The sequence below is a fragment of the Mytilus trossulus genome, chromosome 7 (genome assembly GCF_036588685.1).
Source record: "Mytilus trossulus isolate FHL-02 chromosome 7, PNRI_Mtr1.1.1.hap1, whole genome shotgun sequence".
NCBI classification, from domain to species: domain Eukaryota; kingdom Metazoa; phylum Mollusca; class Bivalvia; order Mytilida; family Mytilidae; genus Mytilus; species Mytilus trossulus.
In genome coordinates this window covers 37,988,667-38,009,794 of record NC_086379.1, presented here as the reverse complement: position 1 = coordinate 38,009,794, position 21,128 = coordinate 37,988,667, and the positions used below count along the sequence as shown (strand labels likewise).

Here is a 21,128-nt window from a genome sequence, read left to right as displayed (position 1 = left end):
ATATATTACATAAACAAACGACATCTACTGTACATGTTCCCTATGATATGATCTTTCCAATTTTAATGCTAAATTAGAGATCTCTTCTATTTGATCCCATTTTTACGGTCCACTGAACATAGAAAATGCTAGTGCGGATGGGGCATTTGTGTACTTGGGACACATTCTTGTTTCAACATATTGATGAAGTACTCTTCACTATATAGTTTCAAACTTGGATTCCAGTTTAATTATAAATTAAATAGTAGAGCACATAAATTGTATCAAACCAAAGGCTTAAAGTTTCAGCTTACAGCGTCAAATTGATTGTTAAATAACTGATTATGGAATGGCGAAAAAAAAGTGTATACTATTTAATTTTTATCACAGAAGCCAGAAACATCTTCATTTAGGTAAAAAAAGTGTATTATATAATTTTTTCATCACAGATACCAGGGGAGGGTTATGTGAGCCAACTGACTCTATTGCCATCAGATAACCAAACTGGATTATATACATGTGCAGTTCGTGAAGATGGTGTATTCACAGTACTACATGCTTTCATTCTAATATTACATGCTGTTAAAATAGGTAATTACAATTAAACGGGCGGGAATATTTTGGCGAAAGTTACACTGAGTAAGATTTTCATATTAATTTGAATTTTTTCATTAACACTCTACTCATTTACATAATGATTTTGAAATTTCCTTAGCAACTGCACTTACCCTTTTCATTAAGCAAACTCAGTATTGAATATATTTAAAAAGGACCAAATAATTTTGGAAGAATCCAAATTTTTATCTTTTTGGTTTGATTTTAAGACTCAAATATTGTTTTCAATGACATCAATTACTTCTTGCTCTCAATAGAGTCAGAATCTGTATTGCATGTGTTTATCATTGTGATTTTTGAAAAATTACAAAAAATACGACTTTTAACTATTGCTAATTTAGGAAAAGGTACATACAGTTATAGGTATTTGATATCAGAATGTGGTTTCTTAATTTTGCAATACTCAAGAAATACTATTATTCTCATATTGTTTAAAACCTCGCAATAATTACAGAATTTACAGTACTTTAAAGGCTAAAACAAAGGTTTTTATTGAGGGGTTTTCAATGAAAAATGTACCAGAGGAGAGGGGTAACCATAAGACAATAATTATTTTATATCCACAGTTCATAATTTGTGTTTTCATTTGAAACATCATTTTATTTGCTTCAATTGCTATTTCCTACACACAGAAAAATGTCTGATGGATTCAATCTCTCCCATTCATTTTTTCTAGGAATATAACCCTTTCTCACTCTGAAATTACAATATTTAAATTCATTGGTTTACTGCATTTTATAATTCATTGGTTTATAAATTTATTCTATAGAACATTTTGCTGAAGAAGTAGAAGTTATGGGATTGGAGATATTTCTGATATTTGTACCAATAATGTTGATTGCATGTATAGCTGCTGCAGTTGTCAATCGTCTCAGGTCATTGAGAAAAGAAAAAATGTAAGCATCTTTTAACATTCTTTTTTACTCGCATATCACAAAGGGCCAATTGAGCCTGCTTCATCTTCAAGATGAAATCGTAAAAAAGTTTACAATGCCCAAATCATTAGATTCCTTGATATTGGAGTTATGCTTTAATCACAATTCTTTTGGATTTTTTGTATAAGTAAAAGGAAGGGGCATCTGTGACCAATAGACACATTCTCCGTTTAGATTTGTCTTTTTAATTTATAACAAAAGAATAAACCCAAAAGTACCAAACCAGACCAAGGAAATTCAAAACAGATAGTGGCTAAATATAAAATGGTAAAATTAAAACCTCAAATATAACAAACATATCAAACAAATGAAAGTATCAACAATCATTGTAAATTGGCAGATGTCTAATAAGATATTAAAGGAACCTGCATCATTTCAGTTTGTAGTAAAACCAAAAGCACAATTAACAGATGTAATAATGTTTTCAGGCAAATTGTAAAAAAGACACTTGAAGATGAATTTCAAAACTCCATGAGCAAATTACCATTGATTGAAAATTCTGGACAAGATGGACCAGCAGACAAAGATCCAAATGAGTTAACTGATGAACTAGACACAACCAGACAAACTGATGACCTTGAAACAACTGGTGTAACTGATGACCTTGACACGACTGGTAAAACTGATGACCTTGACACGACTGGTAAAACTGATGACCTTGAAACAACTGGTAAAACTGATGAGATTGACACAACAGGACCTATAGATGAACAGGATATAGATGATGACTATGAAAGACTAATTATTCCGGTAGGTGTTTAAAATGAGGCTTAATATATGACTTTGAACTTAAACTTTATCATAAAATTTCAAATTGTCATTATTAAATCTATTTCAAAAGCATACACGACTTATCTAAACTTGTCTCTTCATAATTAGAATACATTCTAGACTTCAAAGTCTTAAAAATATACTTTAAGGTGGTACCTAACACTATAAGGAGATAACTCTGTAAAGTCAGCTAAACGTTTTAATTACGTTGTGTTGTAAAAGGTAAATTAAGCTTCTCAATGATCAAAATTGATATTTGTCAAACTGCTATATAACCAGTGTAATTTTTCTGACAAAACGGTTGGTTCAAAATTTTTAAAATTTTTATATTTTTGTTAAAGGGTCAAAGAAAATATTTTGACAAAATTTTATGAAAATTAAACGAGCCAAATTAATTTTAGTGAAAGTGTTGGGTACCACCTTAAGGAAACCCATTTTGATTTCAGTTAAAAAAGATAACTATTTTCATTATTGCATACATAACTGTCTTTTTAAAAGATTTTTTTTTTATCTTTGTAGGAATCTCAATTAAAGATGAAATCATCTACACAAAATTCAGGGTATGATATGACTATAGTAATTATATAATAAAGTACAATTTCAGAAGAAGAAAAAAATCACAGGGTTGATGTGTTACTGGTGGATGTTATTTCCTTGAGAAAATCACAAGACCTGAGTATCTGAGGATGTTTTTTGTTGTTAAATAACAATCTTTTAAAAAGACTGTTATTAATTGCTAGTATATTAATAACACCCTACTTACTATTTTATGCATAAGATATAAAAAATAAATTTGGAAGGTGTATGAAAAAAATTTGCAAGTTACACTTTCCACAGTAATGGACTCAATAATTGAAGACCAGGAAAATCAAAGCCTGATAACTGTGTCCTTGGAACCTATGCCTATTTTATAGTATGAACATTAAATACTATTTAGCAAGAGGGCATGGTGTTCTTGTAAAGTGACTGAAAAAAAACCAATTAATCATTTCTATTAAATGAAGAGTAAATGAATTTGATATGATTTAGCTGATAGTTATTATTTTGGTGATTGATATGATTTAGGTGATAGTTATGATATAGGTGATTGATATGATTTAGCTTATAGTTATGATTTAAGTGATTGATATGATTTAGCTGGTAGATGTTATTAAGTGGATAGGTATGATTGAGCCGATATATAAGATGTAGCCGATCAACAAATTCCACATATCAATTTTTCTGTGACTTTAATATTTAATATGTTATACTTGTTTTGTAGACCTGAAATGGAAGGTAAAGGCAAATATTCTATGTCAAACTTTCAAGGAAATCTATTTGAGAAAATGTGGCAAGCAAAAATCGGCGAGTGGCAAGATAAAAAAGAAAAATTAAGAGAAGAGGGCAAACCAATCTTTGAGAAACCAGCAGAGTAAGTGTTACACAAAAAAACAAGAAATATGTTACAAAACATGGAATTTATTTATACACGGTTTAAACATATAAAACAGATAGAATGTGAGGCTCTAACAGGCTTCAACAATGTATTAGTTTGTGAATATGTCAGTTTAGGGGGAACCACTAGTGGTAGGTCAATGATATTTGGCATGCAGTTGTATAAGCATTTGAATATCTTTTTTTCCATGGAGATGGTTTTCCCCTTCCCCCACAATCATGGTCTATTGTCCTCAATTTACATGTATTAGTCTAAGTTATCAGGTCAGTTTATTTGAAAACACTAGTAGTAAGCAATTGTATCTTTAAATACTATTTTTTAAAAGAATTGGAATATCTCATTTCCATGGAGATTATTTTGTCCTTTAACTAGTTATTGCCTATGACTTTGAAACTTTTGCAGGTCAGTTTAAGGGGAACCACTTATGATAAGTCAATGATATTTGGTATGCATTTGTATAGGGATTGGAACATCTCATTTCCAAGTATATTTTTGGCCCTGTACCTCCAGTTGTGGTTCATTGAATTTGAATATTTTTCATAACTAACCAGGTTAGGTATAACTATTTTAATTCAGCATTTATATTGTCTTATACTATTCAACAACAAATAAGCAAGACAAATCTCTGTGTTAACAGATTATTTTAACATTGACACCGGGCACTTTTGTCTTTCAAAAGGTATGAAATAATTTTGCAAGGATTTTTATAAAATTATCCAATTTGGCTGGCTTTTTAAACTATATGTTATTAAATTATGAAAAGAAAAGTAGGGATAAGTTGGCAAAATTTGTACTGCATACCATGGATAAAACAAAAGGATTCCGAAAATCTGACAAATAGTCACCCAAAAAGAAGTTTGAACATCCTAAATGAAATCCTATGATTTTATGTAAATTTATGGTGTTTAATTCTCTTTATTTTTTTTTTTACCTCACTGTGAATTGACAATGCTGTGTGCTCATAGAATTATGAAAATGTGTAAATTTATTTTTTATCTAAAATTATCATGTCAATTGATCACCTATAAGTTTTTCAAACAGTTACTGTTCAAAGTTAAAAAAACAAACTGTATGCTAGTTATACTTAACAGCTCACTGACCTGGTAACCCTAACTTCTGCATCATTCAGGTGAAGAAGGGTCGCATAAGCTGTGCAGTATTTACTTATACTTACCAAATTGTTTGTTCAATAACTCAAGTATGGTCAAGCATTTATAAAAATAAATAAGTAGGGGTATGACATTACAAAAATAAACTGACAAAGGCCATAGCTAAAAAAGAAAATGACAAACAAATTATAGTACACAAAAAACACCATAGAAAACTAAACACTGAGCAACACAAACCCACCAAAACTAGGGATGATTTCAGATGCTCAGACATTGTAAGCAGGGCCTGCTCCACATGTGGCACCTGTTGTCTTGCTTATGTTAGTAATTAGTCTAGTTTAAAGTTGCATAACATAAGAGTTTTCATCCTGTTTTTAAGACAATCTTTTGCAAATGAAGGAAGAGTAGAATCAATTGTAAAATCATTTTTTTTTTCAGAGCACAGCCAAAACTTTCAAAAGGTTCTGTACGTTGGTCCACAGTTGAAATTCCTCCAGAAAAGGCTTTTCCAAGATCATCACAAATAATTAGAAAACATCATTCAGCACCAAACCAACCATTAACCAATGAGAGTCGCCCAAATATTTCTGGTGCCACACGGGCCAAAAGTTTGCCACATCAATCTTACAGATCAAGGACTTCACAACAACAACCAAAACCTTCAAATGCATCTTTTGGACCATCTAATTCACATATGGCTAGAAAACAATCATCTAAGATGGTGTCGAGTGATCCACCATATGCAACTGTAAGTCAGGAAATGTTAGATTCAGCAGCTCAATTGTATAGAAAACAATTAGAAGGTGATCAGCATACTAGTCGAACAACAAAGATTTCACCAGAAGGCCCATCTTCCAGTAGCCAACAATCAGTAAGGAATCTATATGCTACTGTTACAAGGCAAAGTGGTGAAAGACTTCCACCTCAACAACCTCAAGCGCCTCCCCCTCCTCCAACGCCTCCTTTACCACCTAAAACTTGGGATATGTCAGCAGCTCATCCAAGTACTTACCAATTGATGATGGATCATTATGCTAGACTACGGATGGAGGCAATAGCTTCAGCGGAACAATTGGGAGGTGATCAGCAGGATAGAAGAATTTTAGAGATGTCAAAGAGAGATCCATCAGACATAATTCCTCCTGGTAGTCGACAATCAGGAAATCATCAAAATGATTTGAATGCATGGCAGAGTGGGGGGAATCTTCCACCATACCCACCTCCTGCACCACCACCGCCACCACTTCCCCCTGGAGTTCGACAATCAGAAAATGATCAATATGGTTTGACTACATGGCAGAGTGGGGGAAGTCTTCCACCACCCCCACTACCCCCAACTCCGCCTCCACAACTTCCCCCTGGTATTAGACAATCAAGAAATGACCAATATGATTTTGAGGCATGGCAAAGCAGAGGAAGCCTTCCACCATACCAACTTCCTGCACCACCACCACCTCCGCCACCGCCTCCCCCTCCCCCTGGAATTCGTCAATCAGGAAACGATCAATATGATTTGACTACATGGCAGAGTGAAGGAAGCTTTCCACCACCCCCACTTCCCCCGACTCCACCTCCACAACTTCCCCCTGGTAGTAGACAATCAAGAAATGATCAATATGATGATAATGCATGGCAGAGCAGGGGAAACCTTCCACAATACCAACCTCCTGCTCCACCACCACCTCCGTCATTTCAAAGACAGGATATGTTACCACCCCAGCAGTCAATAAATAATCATAATGCCAGATTGAAGATGGAGGCAAACAAGTCGACGCAACATTTAGGAGGTAATGAGCAAGTTAGAAATAGTTCACAGATTTCAGACTTTGTAATTTCTCACAGCAGCCCGCAATCAGTGAACGATTGGAATGCTAGTAATGCAAGGCAGAGTGTTCAAAGACTTTCGCAACCCCCAACAGAAAGTCGGGATATGTTAGCACCTCATCTTAGTAGTCAGGAGTCAGTACAGGATTATAATGCTAGAATGCAGATGGCTGCAAAACTTTCATCACAACAATTAGTAGGTGATCAGCGTGCTAGAAAAATATCTCCGATTTCATCAAAAGGTTTGTCAGATTTCACATCATCTCCTTGGAGTCAACAATCAATAAATGATCAGTATGCTATGCATACAAGACAGAGTATTGAAAGACCTCACCCAACAGAAAGTCAGGATATGTTAGCACCTCATCTGAGTAGACAGCAGTCAATAGAAAATCGTAACTCTGGATTGCAGATGGAAGCACAACATTCATCTCAACACTCAGGAGGTGATATGCATGCTAGAAAAATATCACAGATTTTACCAAAAGGTTTGTCAGATTTCACATCATCTCCTAGGAGTCAACAATCAGTAAATGATCATTATGCTATGCATGCAAGACAGAGTATGGAAAGACCTCACCCAACTGAAAGTCAGGATATGTTAGTACTTCATCTAAGTAGACAGCAATTAATAGAGAATCAGCAGTCTGCTAGATTGCAAATGGAGGCAAAGCATTCATCTCAATCAGGACAATCAACAGGAGGAAGCAGAACATTACAAATGACAGGAAGTTTCAAGTCGCATCCAAGTGAAAGTGAGGCTCATTCAACAACTCATATGGGTAAGAGACAGACATCAGATGATCAATATTCTAGTCATACATCTAACATGGTAAGACAACATCCATCATATCAAAATCAAGGCCAAAAATTTTTAGACCCATCTGAAAATCCTGCTAGTAAAACATCACAGAAGGTGAAACGACGTTCATCAATTTCATCCCAAGGTCAAGAAATGTCCGAAACTATTCAGACGGTTGGAAGTCAAAAAGAACAAAATATTCAGAATGCAAGTATAACTACACAGATGGTTGACCAACATTCATCACAAGACATAAATAGTTCACTACGTCTCCAATCAAACACTGGGTCACTTGTTAGCAAACCAAAGCAGACGACAACTCGCCGTTCATCAACTTCTCCTCAACACCAAAATGTCAGTAGCCAACTCTCAAGAGATAGTCAGAATGCAAGTTATGCAATGCAAATGACTGGAGGGAAAACATCACATGGTACACAAAATCTAACAGGGGAAACAATTCAAGGATATCAAGATAATCTACATACAAAGAAATCATCACAAATGGCTGCAAGACGTCTGTCAGATCCTACACAGAAGGTTGCCGTCTCAAATTTACAAACAAGTCAAAAAGGAGAACAAATTCCAGATAACCAATACAGTTCTAGAAATTCAATGTATGCTGCCAAAGGACATATGTCAGATCCTACTCATAGTCAGACTCGCTCAGAATCACAAAGAAGAGAATTAGAGGAGGATATTCAGTATATTAGCAAAAATTCATATGCAGTGTCCCGATCTCCACAAAAAAACCTACAAATGGATAGACGGTAAGTTTTATTCAATGAACTCATTATAGAGACCTTGATTAAATCAGACACACTTTTTGTCTACAAAAGACTCATCAGTGATGCTCAAATCAAAAATCAAATCAAAATACTTTTTGACCCAAAAATAATTTCAATTTTAAAATTTACCATATATGATCTTAAATTTGCATGAACATAACATAGAAAAAGATGATAGAAACATAAAACACAAATTTCAGAGGCATGCATATATACATACAAAGACATCAAATTGAGCATTTATATGCATGGCCATCTTGAATGTGCTTGTTTTATATATTGGTATATATTCAGAGTAACTTCTCTTAGAACAAATATAAACTGATATCATATGTATGCTTATTTAGCTATTAACTCTACATTTTCTTGAAATTTGTTAAAAAAATATTATACTGTTATCTCCATTCAAATAAAACTAAGACAGAAAACCAACAGCAAATCATACATTTAAAATTTGTCATCTGTGTTTGTGCTTTGTTTCTTAGCAATGAAAATAAGTGATGTTACCCAATCAAAATGAATGTCTTAAACAATGTTGCATGATGACTAATGTACCCATATTTTGGCTATTTTATTTATTGTGTCTGTTTATTTCAGGCATCAATGTAAATATAACGGAATTTGAGTAGACTGTCATTAAAGTGAAAGGGTTAGCACTATAGAACCAGGTTTAATCCACCATTTCCAAATGTGAAAATGTCTGTACCAAATCAGGAATAAGACAGTTCTTGTCCATTCCTTTTTGATGCATTTTGTTATTTGATTTTGCCATGTGTTGATGTGATTATGGACTTTCCGAATTGATTTTCCTCTAAGTTCAGTAATTTTGTGATTTTACTTTTTGCATAAGATTTTTGTCTTTATATTCCTTATGAGTCCCAGACAAGTGCTGCTTGCTAATTTTTTCTTCTACTTTGAAATTGCTAAATCAATCTTCACTATTTTTTGTGTTTTTGTGTTAAATTTTAAGCATTTTACAAAAGTATCAAAACTAACCATGAATTAAAAGTGTCAGACCACCAATTCAAAACCCCTTTATTACCACCAAATATTTCAATTTTGCTAAAAATGGTCTACAAAGATTTCCATCTTACCAAAACTTTAATTTCTGAAATTTGTTTGTTTATGTAAGGTATACATCGAAAGCACTTTTTTTCTCTTAGGAAAGGGCTACTTTTACATACATGTATGTTCTAAATTAAAATGAGTGAATTGGTTGTCTAAAATCTGAAGGTATATGTATTTTTGATGTAATTGGTTCAATACCAAGAGATAACAAATAATTTTTAAAATCATTTTTCTTGATACCTTTTTGAAAAATGAAAATAACACATTCTTAATTCATTTTCTTGGGTTCCATAGAAAATTTGCCTTTTCATAAGTTGGTTTTGTCATGAATCAAATTTTCAATTCCCTGTACCCAGGAAATCCACTATTGCACTAAAATTGATATCTAACAAATAATACTGAATCCACAGTAGGTTTGCTTCATTTTTTTTATTGGAGAATACATCACTGATGTTCAGAAAATGTGGTATGAGTATGTAGAATCTTTATGTATTTGTAAATAAGCCTTAGGATTCTTACTATCCTAATTTATTTTCTGTTTGCTGTTTTATTATTATTTATAGTGTTTTATGCTATGCTTTTTTGTGTTATTTGAAATAAAAGTAAATTGAAAATGCAATTCTATAAATAAATTTGATTTATTGCAGTTCTTCAGAGACTAGATCATATGAAAGTTTCCCGCCACCACCTTCCAGCTGGACACTTATTTCTAAAGATTCAAGGTTTGTATAATCCTTTTATATATTTAATGATTTAATGTGACTTGACTGTTAGTTTTGCTATCCACGTATTGAAATTGCGATACTTAAATTTTAGGAAGTGTCCATGGGAGATAATCAATTCTTCTTTTAAAAGTCATCTTAATTAAAAAAAGTACAGATTTTGGGTTATCTCCCATGGAAACTAATTAAACAATTTAACAATTTATTTTAATTTCACATAAATTGAAATAAATATAAGACATAATAATTTTCTTCTGATTCTTATTAATATTATGTATTGAATATAGTGGCAAATTTTCATAAAATACCCCTGTAATTTTAACAAATGTAACACAGTAACAGATGCAATTAAAATCTATATTTTATTGTGTTCAATTTAATAATTTTTATCAAACTGAACACAATAAAATATAGATTTTTAAACTTTGATTGATTGATTGATGCTTGCTTAAATAACGGTGGTATATATTTCATGTGTGCTCAGGATGAGAAGAAATTAACATAAGATATATATATATAGGTCCTGTTATATAGGCCGCAAAATATTAAGGCCAGGGAAACTTAAGACTGCCACTGAAAAACGAGGGAGTTGTTGAATACTATGTGTTCAAATACAAAATAACAACAGTAAAGAGATAAATATAACAAATTATTTTGATATGAATGAGAGGGCCTAGGTGGCCAAGTGGTCTGAGTAATTAATGTCAAGAGAAAAAAAGGAGCCAATGTACTGTATCACCAGCCTGTTGGAGGTTGTGAGTTCTAATCCAACACATGGTAGATGTGCTCAACTCCAATCTTAGACTAGGATTGTCACTTTTCTAAACCAATGGTTGGTGGATCTATCTGTTCACTCCAGCTTCCTCTACCAATACAAACTAACTGCCTCAAAATAGTACAACAGTGATGAAGGTAGCATTAACACCCATCAATTAATAAATCAATATTAAGGGGAGTACAAAAAAACATACAGCTAGTTTAATTTCCAATACTTATGTAAGGTTTCTGTAATGAAGTTTACTCTTTTATCTTTTGTAGCATTGAAACATCACCTTCGAAAAATGATTTTAATAACAAAGCAATTCCATATCAAGGGCCATTATCTGGTCAAAGAGCTACATTACATAGATCGCCACCAAGGATTTTGCCTCCTCAACGTCGTGCATCATTGACTTCTGATACCTCACCTCTGCCAGAAGTTTTGAGATCTCCACCAAAGAAGTTATTGTCTCCAGCGATGGAATCTTCATCTGATAGGTCAGAATCTCTTCAAGATGATGTTAGCTTTGGGTCACCATCAAGGATGCTTTCATTTTCTCATCAGGAAATGTCTTCACCAGACAAATTGAGGTCTAGACAGGATGTTTCAGGATCTCCACAAAAAGCTACATCAGCTGCACGCAATTTACCATCTTCACACGAAAAAATAAGCTCTACACAGAATGTTTACGAATCTTCACAGAGTGCTACATCAGCCCAACGCCATTCAACATCATCCCAGGAAAAAGTAAGATCTAAACAGGATGTTCATGTATCTCCACAGAAAGCTGCATCCTCCCGCCGCCATTTAACATCTTCTGAGGAAAAAATCAGGTCTTCACAATATGTGTCACCACAAAAAGCTGCATCAGCCCCATACAATGTACCATCTTCAGCGGAAAATAAAAGGTCTATACAAGATGTCTATGGATCTCCACAAAAATATGCATCAGCCTCACACTATCAACCATCTTCCCAAGAAAGTATGAGATCTTTAAAGGACGCTTCCGGATCCAAATTAGCAGCTTCATCTCCACATCATGCACCGTCTTCAGCAGAACAAAATAGGTCCACTCAGGATGTTTATGGGTCTCCGCAAAAAGCTGCTTCTCATTCAAGTCGTGTACCATCTTCTAATGAAAATAGGTCTTTACAGGACATTTTAAGATCTCCTGAAAAAGCAGCATCAGATCCTCGCTATACACCATCTTCAACAGAAACAATCAGGTCTATACAGGATTTCCATGGAAGTCCACACAAAGTTGCATCTAACCCAAGCCGTGTACCATCATCTGTGGCTACAAATAGGTCTATTCCGGATGTTTATGGATCTCAGCAAGAAATTCAATCTTATCCAAGCCCTGTACCATCTTTATCAGACAAAATTAGGTCTATAAATGATGTTTATGGATCTCCACAAGGTGCTGCATCTTATGGAAGCCGTGTTCCATCTTCACCGGACAAAATACGATCTATACAAGATGTTTATGGATCTCCACAAGAAGCTGCATCTTATGGAAGCCGTGTACCATCCTCACCGGACAAAATTAGGTCTATACAAGATGTTTATGGATCTCCACAAGAAGCTGCATCTTATGGAAGCCGTGTACCATCCTCACCGGACAAAATTAGGTCTATACAAGATGTTTATGTATCACCACAAGAAGCTGCATCTTATCTAAGCCGTGTTCCATCTTCACAGGACAAAATTAGGTCAACACAAGATGTTTATGGATCTCAGCAAGAAATTGAATCTTATCCAAGCCATGTTTCATCCTCTCCAGACAAAATAAGGTCTATACAGGATGTTTATGGATCTCCACAGGAAGACAGTGTTCCATCTTCACAGGACAAAATTAGGTCAACACACGATGTTTATAGATCTCAGCAAGAAATTGAATCTTATCCAAGCCATGTTTCATCCTCTCCAGACAAAATAAGATCTATACAAGATGTTTATGGTTCTCCACAAAAAATGTCTTCATCCCAAGGCAGTGTACCGTCTTCATTGGACAAAATAAGGTCTATACAGGATCTGTCAGGTTATCAACATAAAGCTGCTTCAGTAAAAGATGACATAGGAGGGAAATCCTATATTTCAGATGACAATATATCAGTACATTCTATATTATCTATAACTCACAAATCAACTACTAGTAAATCAGATTTGGCTTCTGTTCAATCTAGAGGGAGCTTTACAGTGAAGTCTGGTGAAAGTGTTAAATCATATGATGACTTTATTGACAATGATTCAAATTAAATATAAAAAGTGTTTCCAAAATTTAATGTCTTTTGATTGAACTGAAATTTAAAAAAAATGTTTTTTGTTATCTGTATTTTTGGAGTTTCAAAGAGATTAAATTAAAATTTTAATATATACTTTATTAATTGCATTAAGTTGGAAGTATTGTTGTAGAAAGAAAATATGTTCTGAAACAAAGTAATTGAATAGCTGAATACATTGTAACTCTTCAGGGGACAAAGATGCACCAAAAATACTGAAAAAAAACCAGAAACCAGAAATTCGTTTGAACAATACTGAAATTTTAAATTCCCACAGCAACCACTGACTTATATAGATTAAAAAGTTCAATCACAAATATACGGATCTCCCGAGTAAATCAAAATGGTAATCCATGTAAATGGCAAAATCAAAACCTCAAACACATCAAACGAATAGATAACAACTGTCAATATTTCTGACCTGGTAAAGGCATTATCTAACCTGGTTTTATAGCTATTTAAACCCATCATGTTAAAACACTCATTAGTTAATATTGATAAAATTAAAGAAGAAGAATAATGAATTGGTACTATTTAAAGAGGTTAAACCCTTTAAAACATATGGGTTGAATGCCTTTGTAATGTAGATGTCATCAATTATGGATCTCTGTACGGACTTCAATAATTAGCATATCGTATTAGAAGGTTATATTTGGCGTGGTAAAAAGTAAAGCAACTAAAACAAGAGACCAAGAGCTCTTGTTTAATTGAATATTAGCAAATATGAGGGACAACAAACAATGCCAACCACTGGAATATATGCCCCCTTCTAAGGAAATACATTTACGAAACGTGATGGGCTTGGACATGTTCTTTAGCGCCCAACTAAAAAAAAACTACCATGAGACATAATACAAGGGCATACATGGAAAAGCCTTTTAAAAAGGGATTAACTTTTCAGCTTAACATGTTAGTCAGTTACACCAATTACCTATTGAGTAATTGCAGTGTTTGAAAGTTATTGTGAAGCAAACTAAAATTTCAAGATTAAGCTATATAACGTGAATCCTTATATTTAATGAAATTGTCTATACAGTCAAAAGTAAAATTTATAAATACTCTGAGGATTTTTTTTAGATAGAAAGTCCCTATAATCAAATGGCAAAATAATGCTCACACAAAACAAAAAGACAACAATATATAATATTAAAGGAACATTTACATCATGGAATTCAGTTAAAATATGCCATCGTCAGTGATGGAGAATAATTCATATTGCCTAGTCAATATATCAGAGACTTTAAGCAATATTTCAACTATATTTGGGGTATAAATAAAGGTATACATGTCCTGGCAAGGTACACTGGAATTTGATCTTAATTTCATAGTTCGTTGGTTATTGCGAATAAAGAGATGTGGTGAGATCGCAAATTATACAACTATCCACCGAAATTCAAGGCAAATATATGGCTTTTAGCAATACCTCATCATACCATATAGACGGCTGTTAAAGTCCCCGACTTGAACATGTGGAAAAATCAATAGAGGAAACTAATAGTATTAACATAATTTGCGAAAAACAAATATGACAGACATGAACCAACAACCACTGAAGTATAGGCACATTACAAAAAAAGAGGGGTTAAACTAGTTTTCCTGGCTCCAAACCCGGAACAGTAGTACAAGAGTACAACATAAACTATAAAAATCATTTGAAAAGTATGCATCTCTACAGATTGCACCAAAGCGGAAAGGAACTTTTCAAAACACAAACCGGACGTTGTAACGTATCTTTATTACCCTTAGCGAAAAAAAAATCAACTGTAGATCAGATACTTCTCCCCTTTACAGACAGCTATATTTAAGCGAATGCTATTTTAGTATAAAAAAAAAATCATGTATTTGACACTAAAATATCAATCAGTACACATACACATCCAAAATCCAATGGATTTTATGTTAAAACGTCGTTTACAGTCGGAGAAAAAAACATGTCTTTGGTGTAATAACACCAAATCACAGTACGTCATATTCTGTTGCACACGAACGTAAAAGGGTCGAAAAAAATCCCTAGAATTTGACTAGGGACACTAGGGAATTAATCATAAATTTCCTTGCTGTAAAATTTGAGTCGTACACATGTCTTGGTTGTTTCAATTAAAGCACCATATTTTTTTTATTTGGTGTTTTTGTAGAATATTTAATGAATTTTTGTCTAGTCCTGGACAGGATGAAAATGTACTCCTGCCAAATATTTACTTTAAACTAGAATAAATGGTGCACATTTTTGTAAACTGTCTAATTTCACAGACTGATTTGTTGGGGGTGGGGGAAGCAATCAATGATGATATCAAAACCTTGTACGATGCCATGAATTTAGGTAGGTCTTTAACAATAAAAGTATGATTTTAATTTACCCCCGATTACAAAAATAATATTCAAAGATAAAAAAACTATAAATTGGTGACCTTTGAAACAAGTTTTCAGGTACAAACAAACTTCCAAACCAAATCTTTGTACCTATGGAACATTTTTTTTCAAATACTGCGAGCCACTTTTAGATATGTGTGAAATGATTGCTAAGTTTGCATGTAAGTCTGTAAAGGTTGATCATTCTTGTGATGAATTGGTCATCGGGAAGTACTAGTATATACCTCGATATTGTTCTTCGATGCCTTTAACTATAGTTTAACAGTATTTAGCGTATGAAATGATTGCTAGCTGAACATGTTCTTACGACAATTTTCATCGAACCCTTGACTTTATTTCATCATTCGTAAAGCATTCAGTTAAGGTTGATGAAATATGTACACTTATTTGTGTATTGAATGATTGTGAGGTGTACAAGTCCGTCTTGCAGGTTGTATTAGACATTAATATCATGCTCATGGTTCATTTTTATGAGATACAAGAGGCTAAACATATTTGGAAATGGAATTTTTGTTAGGTGTACATTTGTCTGTCTGGAAGTGCTTATTTGATCGTGACTGGTTGAAAAACCACTGAGCAACGCTAAGTTTTCGTCTTTGGATGTATTTCTGAGATACTAATACTAAATGGTTCATTCATATTTGTTGTATGGACTAAATAAAATGAATTTGACCTTTTAGTACGATTATTTTATGACCATGTAGTGTCTATTGGTTTGACAACTAAATTTTACCAATCTGCCTTGCTCTATTTTTAACCTCACGATCACCTGGATTAAAAGCATGTGATCTGTATGTAATCACTTGGCTTCTGTTGTCATGTGTAAATTTTAATTTTTGTAATGACCTTTTCGGGTACTGCACCTGCTCGGCTCAATTATTTTGCCTCACTGAAATAAGATAACTAGTTACGGCCTTGGGGTATATGTATAACAATACTAACAATCGATCTTCCAATACCCAAATGTTGCTAAACACCAGTCCTACCGTTACCTTTGAGACAACTATGTTGTTTGAACAACTTTGATTTTGTGTGTAAGTTACATTGCATAAAATCTTTGATAACCGAATTGGGTATTGACAGTTTATTTGAAAACTCAACATATACCTCACAACATTAACCAAATAAGGATTTTTGTTTGAACTTCAAATAAAGATAAAAAAACAAAAAAACAACTGTATCTTCCTAATTTTGATTGGATAACACACAAAGATATATAATTGGGTCTTCCAAATGCTCTACGAAACCACATTCTAAATATTTAACCTCAATTTATCAACAATCAAAACCGGGCTTCAATGTTTTAGCGAAACCACCAACTATAAAGCCGGCATTAGTAAGACATAAAAAGAAATAAAAACTTAAGTTAAACATGTGCTCATACTTTCAATGCATATTCAACGAGTTAAATTCTAGGACTTTTAATCGTCATCGTTAATGATTGTATCTCTATTAACATCTTATTTTGTATCTAATGTGCTACATTTGAGAACATGGTGAATACTGATCTGTCATAAAGTTCTTAACAATAGTTCTCTCTTTTGCTGGCTATCCTAAGTGAAATTTGATAATTTGTTTAAGTATAAGGAAATGATTTGACCTACGAGAAATGAGAAGTGTTTTCTATTCAAGATGTTAACCGTTAAAATCAAAATAATAATAATTCTATAAGTCGTTCTTTTAAATAAAAAAAAATGAGAGTGCAGTATATTATATCCTTAAGATCAGAACAGTTAATGGAGCTACAATTCATGCCAAAATCAATTTCGTAGAAAGTATTATTTGGGTACAATGCCGACGAGAACGACAGAGTTGCTTTTTATTAAACAGATATTAAGGGGTAGGTGCATTAAGGCCCGGTTTTGGCCAAAGAAATTAAATTGTTTGGCAACTATTTCAAATTTGTACATTATGTTAAGAAATGCATTGGATCAAGAAATACAAATGAAAATCATAAAGATTTTTATCTGATGACGTCATAATCACGTCAAAATATGTACCGTTTTCTCTAAAACGATTAAAAAACCCAGAATTAATGTAGTTTTCATTATCATTTCCATTGTAAATACATTGTGTGCAGCAACAAAAAAAATCAAAATAATTTGAGAGAAAATTCAGTGTGGCTATTGAAATAATATAGCCAAATATAAAGTTCTTTCTTGGGTGCGCAAATACATTTCCGATCTAATTAGTTATCAAAGGTACCAGGATTATAATTTAGTACGCCAGACGCGCGTTAGGTTACATAAGACTCATTCGTGACGCTCATATATAAATATTTATAAAGCGAAACAAGTACAAAATTGAAGAGCATTGAAGATCCAAAATTCCAAAAAGTGCCAAATACGACTCTGGGATAAGAAAATCCTTAGTTTTTTCGAAAAGTCAAAGTTTTGTTAACAGGAAATTTATAAAAATGACCACATTATTGATATTCATGTCAACATCGAAATGTTGACTACTGGGCAGGTGATACCCTCGGGGTCGAAACGTCCACTAGCAGTGACATCGACCCAGTGGTGTAAATAGTTATCAAAGGTACCAGGATAATAATTTAGTACGCCAGACGCACGTATCGTCTACATAAGACTCATCAGTGACGATCATATCAAAATATTGATAAAGCCAAATAAGTACAAAGTTGAAGACCATAGAGGATCCAAAATTCCAAAAAGTTGTACTAAGGTAATTTATAATAAAATCAACGGTACCAATTTTGTTGCACCAGATGCGCATTTCGACAATACATGTCTCTTCAGTGATGCTCGTGGCCAAAATATTTGAAATCCAAAGCTTATATAAAAGATGAAGAGCTATAATCCAAAAGGTCCAAAAAGTATAGCCAAATTCGTGAAAGAAATCAGAGCTTTGCATGAGGGAGATACATTCCTTAATTTATAATATTTTTTAATATTTTGTAACAGCATATTTTAATAACACAAAAAAATCCGTACTTTCATGCCAGTACCGAAGTACTGGCTACTGGGCTGGTGATACCCTCGGGGACTAATAGTCCACCAGCAGAGGCATCGACCCAGTGGTAGTAATAAAATCAACGGTATCAATTTTGTTGCACCAGATGCGCATTTCGACAATACATGTCTCTTCAGTGATGCTCGTGGCCAAAATATTTGAAATCCAAAGCTTATATAAAAGATGAAGAGCTATAATCCAAAAGGTCCAAAAAGTATAGCCAAATTCGTGAAAGAAATCAGAGCTTTGCATGAGGGAGATACATTCCTTAATTTATAATATTTTTTAATATTTTGTAACAGCATATTTTAATAACACAAAAAAATCCGTACTTTCATGCCAGTACCGAAGTACTGGCTACTGGGCTGGTGATACCCTCGGGGACTAATAGTCCACCAGCAGAGGCATCGACCCAGTGGTAGTAATAAAATCAACGGTACCAATTTTGTTGCACCAGATGCGCATTTCGACAATACATGTCTCTTCAGTGATGCTCGTGGCCAAAATATTTGAAATCCAAAGCTTATATAAAAGATGAAGAGCTATAATCCAAAAGGTCCAAAAAGTATAGCCAAATTCGTGAAAGAAATCAGAGCTTTGCATGAGGGAGATACATTCCTTAATTTATAATATTTTTTAATATTTTGTAACAGCATATTTTAATAACACAAAAAAATCCGTACTTTCATGCCAGTACCGAAGTACTGGCTACTGGGCTGGTGATACCCTCGGGGACTAATAGTCCACCAGCAGAGGCATCGACCCAGTGGTAGTAATAAAATCAACGGTACCAATTTTGTTGCACCAGATGCGCATTTCGACAATACATGTCTCTTCAGTGATGCTCGTGGCCAAAATATTTGAAATCCAAAGCTTATATAAAAGATGAAGAGCTATAATCCAAAAGGTCCAAAAAGTATAGCCAAATTCGTGAAAGAAATCAGAGCTTTGCATGAGGGAGATACATTCCTTAATTTATAATATTTTTTAATATTTTGTAACAGCATATTTTAATAACACAAAAAAATCTGGATATAAATTATACTAAAACAAATATGGATATAAATTATACTAAAAATTTGATGGAAAATAAGGAAAATAAAAAAACTTTACAAAATATGCAAATTTGTCATGGTTTGTTGCCATAGTAACTCGATTAATGTGAAATTTTGGTTTATTTTCTGAATATCTTGTATTTTTGTATAGTGAGGACAAATTTAAAATATATGTATTATAAATTTTAAATTTTCAGTAATATTTAAGCTAAATCCCTTAGGTTCTTTTCATTAGAAATACAATATACAAAATAATATTTTACAATTACTGTCTGATGGTGAGGTAAATGTGTGGTTTTATTGACTTTTGAAAAACTGATATTCACTGATGCCAACAGTTTTTTAAAAGTCAATTAAACCACATATTTACCGAAACCAAAGACAGTAATTGTTTTATTTCATATTCTAAGAGAAATGTATGTAATGGAAAATATTTACCTAAACCAATTGTACATTAAACTTTTTTTTTATCAAAATTAAACACGTAAAAGCACGCGAGGTTTTGCGCGAGGAATATACTTTTTTCCGCTGGTAAATATGTGTTTTATATAAAATCCCATTCATATAGAAAACCTACTAAAGTTTTAGTAATATGGAATAAAATAAGATTTCCTGTATTCTTTTCAATAAAGTACCCAAATATTCAGTAACAATATATCTGTGATGTAATGGATATGAAATGACAACTTCTCGTACTTTTTTTTTTTTTTTAAAGATTATTGTTTTGCGTTGTTGTCTTGATATCAGACAGTTATCAAAATATATCTGTTTTTAAGTCACACATCTTGTTGAAAAGTAATTATTCTAAATATGAAAAAAAAGATATATCTTAAAATACAAAGGCTCTAAGTAAAGGCAACAGTAGAATAGCGTTGATCAAAAGTCATAAATCGATTGCGAGAAAACAAATCTGAGTTACAAACCTAATCCGACGAAACACATCAACTATAGGAGAAAAAACATAGGAACAGGAGGAACACTATTCAAAGTGCAACAAAAAAAAACTACTGCTAACATATTTAGAAAGGATTTTTTTTAATAACAAAATAACAATATATTCCTGACTTGGTACGAGATATTAGAAGAAAAAATGTTGGGGTGGAAATTGGTTTAATGGCTAACCAAACCTATAGTTAATATGTCTTAGGTTCCGTCAAATGGTAAATACTTGTCTTATAAAGAGTAAGGGTATAATATATACATCAGGAAGCTATGCAAACAATTAGATTTAATAAATACATGAGTATATAGTTGTACACTATCCTTTCCTCTCTTTCTTTGGTTAATAGTGGATATTTTTTTTAGCTTTTAATCCTATCTTTCCATAATTTGATATATTAAATAAAAAGATTTAGCATGTGTGACAGTTAACCAACTCTCCGTCCATGTCACAATATATCAATAGTTAACAGACATAGCTTTTACACGGAGCCGTGGTTCACACCGAACAGCAAGTTATGAAGGGCCAAACATGAGTAGTGTAAAACATTTCAAACAGTAAAACGAGAAATACTTATGAACCACACTAGCAAACAAATACCACTGGACAAGCGCATGAATAAGAACAGGTGCTAAATATGCAATGGATTTGAACAATTCAACAGGCGCCAACTTTCACCTTAACCTGAGACAGTACTGTAACA

At 33.2% G+C, this 21,128-nt stretch overlaps 1 protein-coding gene across 1 annotated transcript; it reads left to right on the top strand.

Annotated features, from left to right (window-relative positions):
* Positions 1 to 420: 420 nt before the first annotated feature.
* On the top strand, positions 421 to 13,064 carry LOC134726385 (protein piccolo-like). The gene is made up of 8 exons (XM_063590785.1): positions 421 to 570; positions 1,364 to 1,490; positions 1,958 to 2,279; positions 2,820 to 2,860; positions 3,562 to 3,711; positions 5,283 to 8,237; positions 9,971 to 10,045; positions 11,084 to 13,064. Exons 2-8 carry the CDS (start codon positions 1,390 to 1,392, stop codon positions 13,062 to 13,064), a joined length of 5,625 nt encoding a protein of 1,874 aa, XP_063446855.1. The 5' UTR covers positions 421 to 570; positions 1,364 to 1,389.
* Positions 13,065 to 21,128: the final 8,064 nt, after the last annotated feature.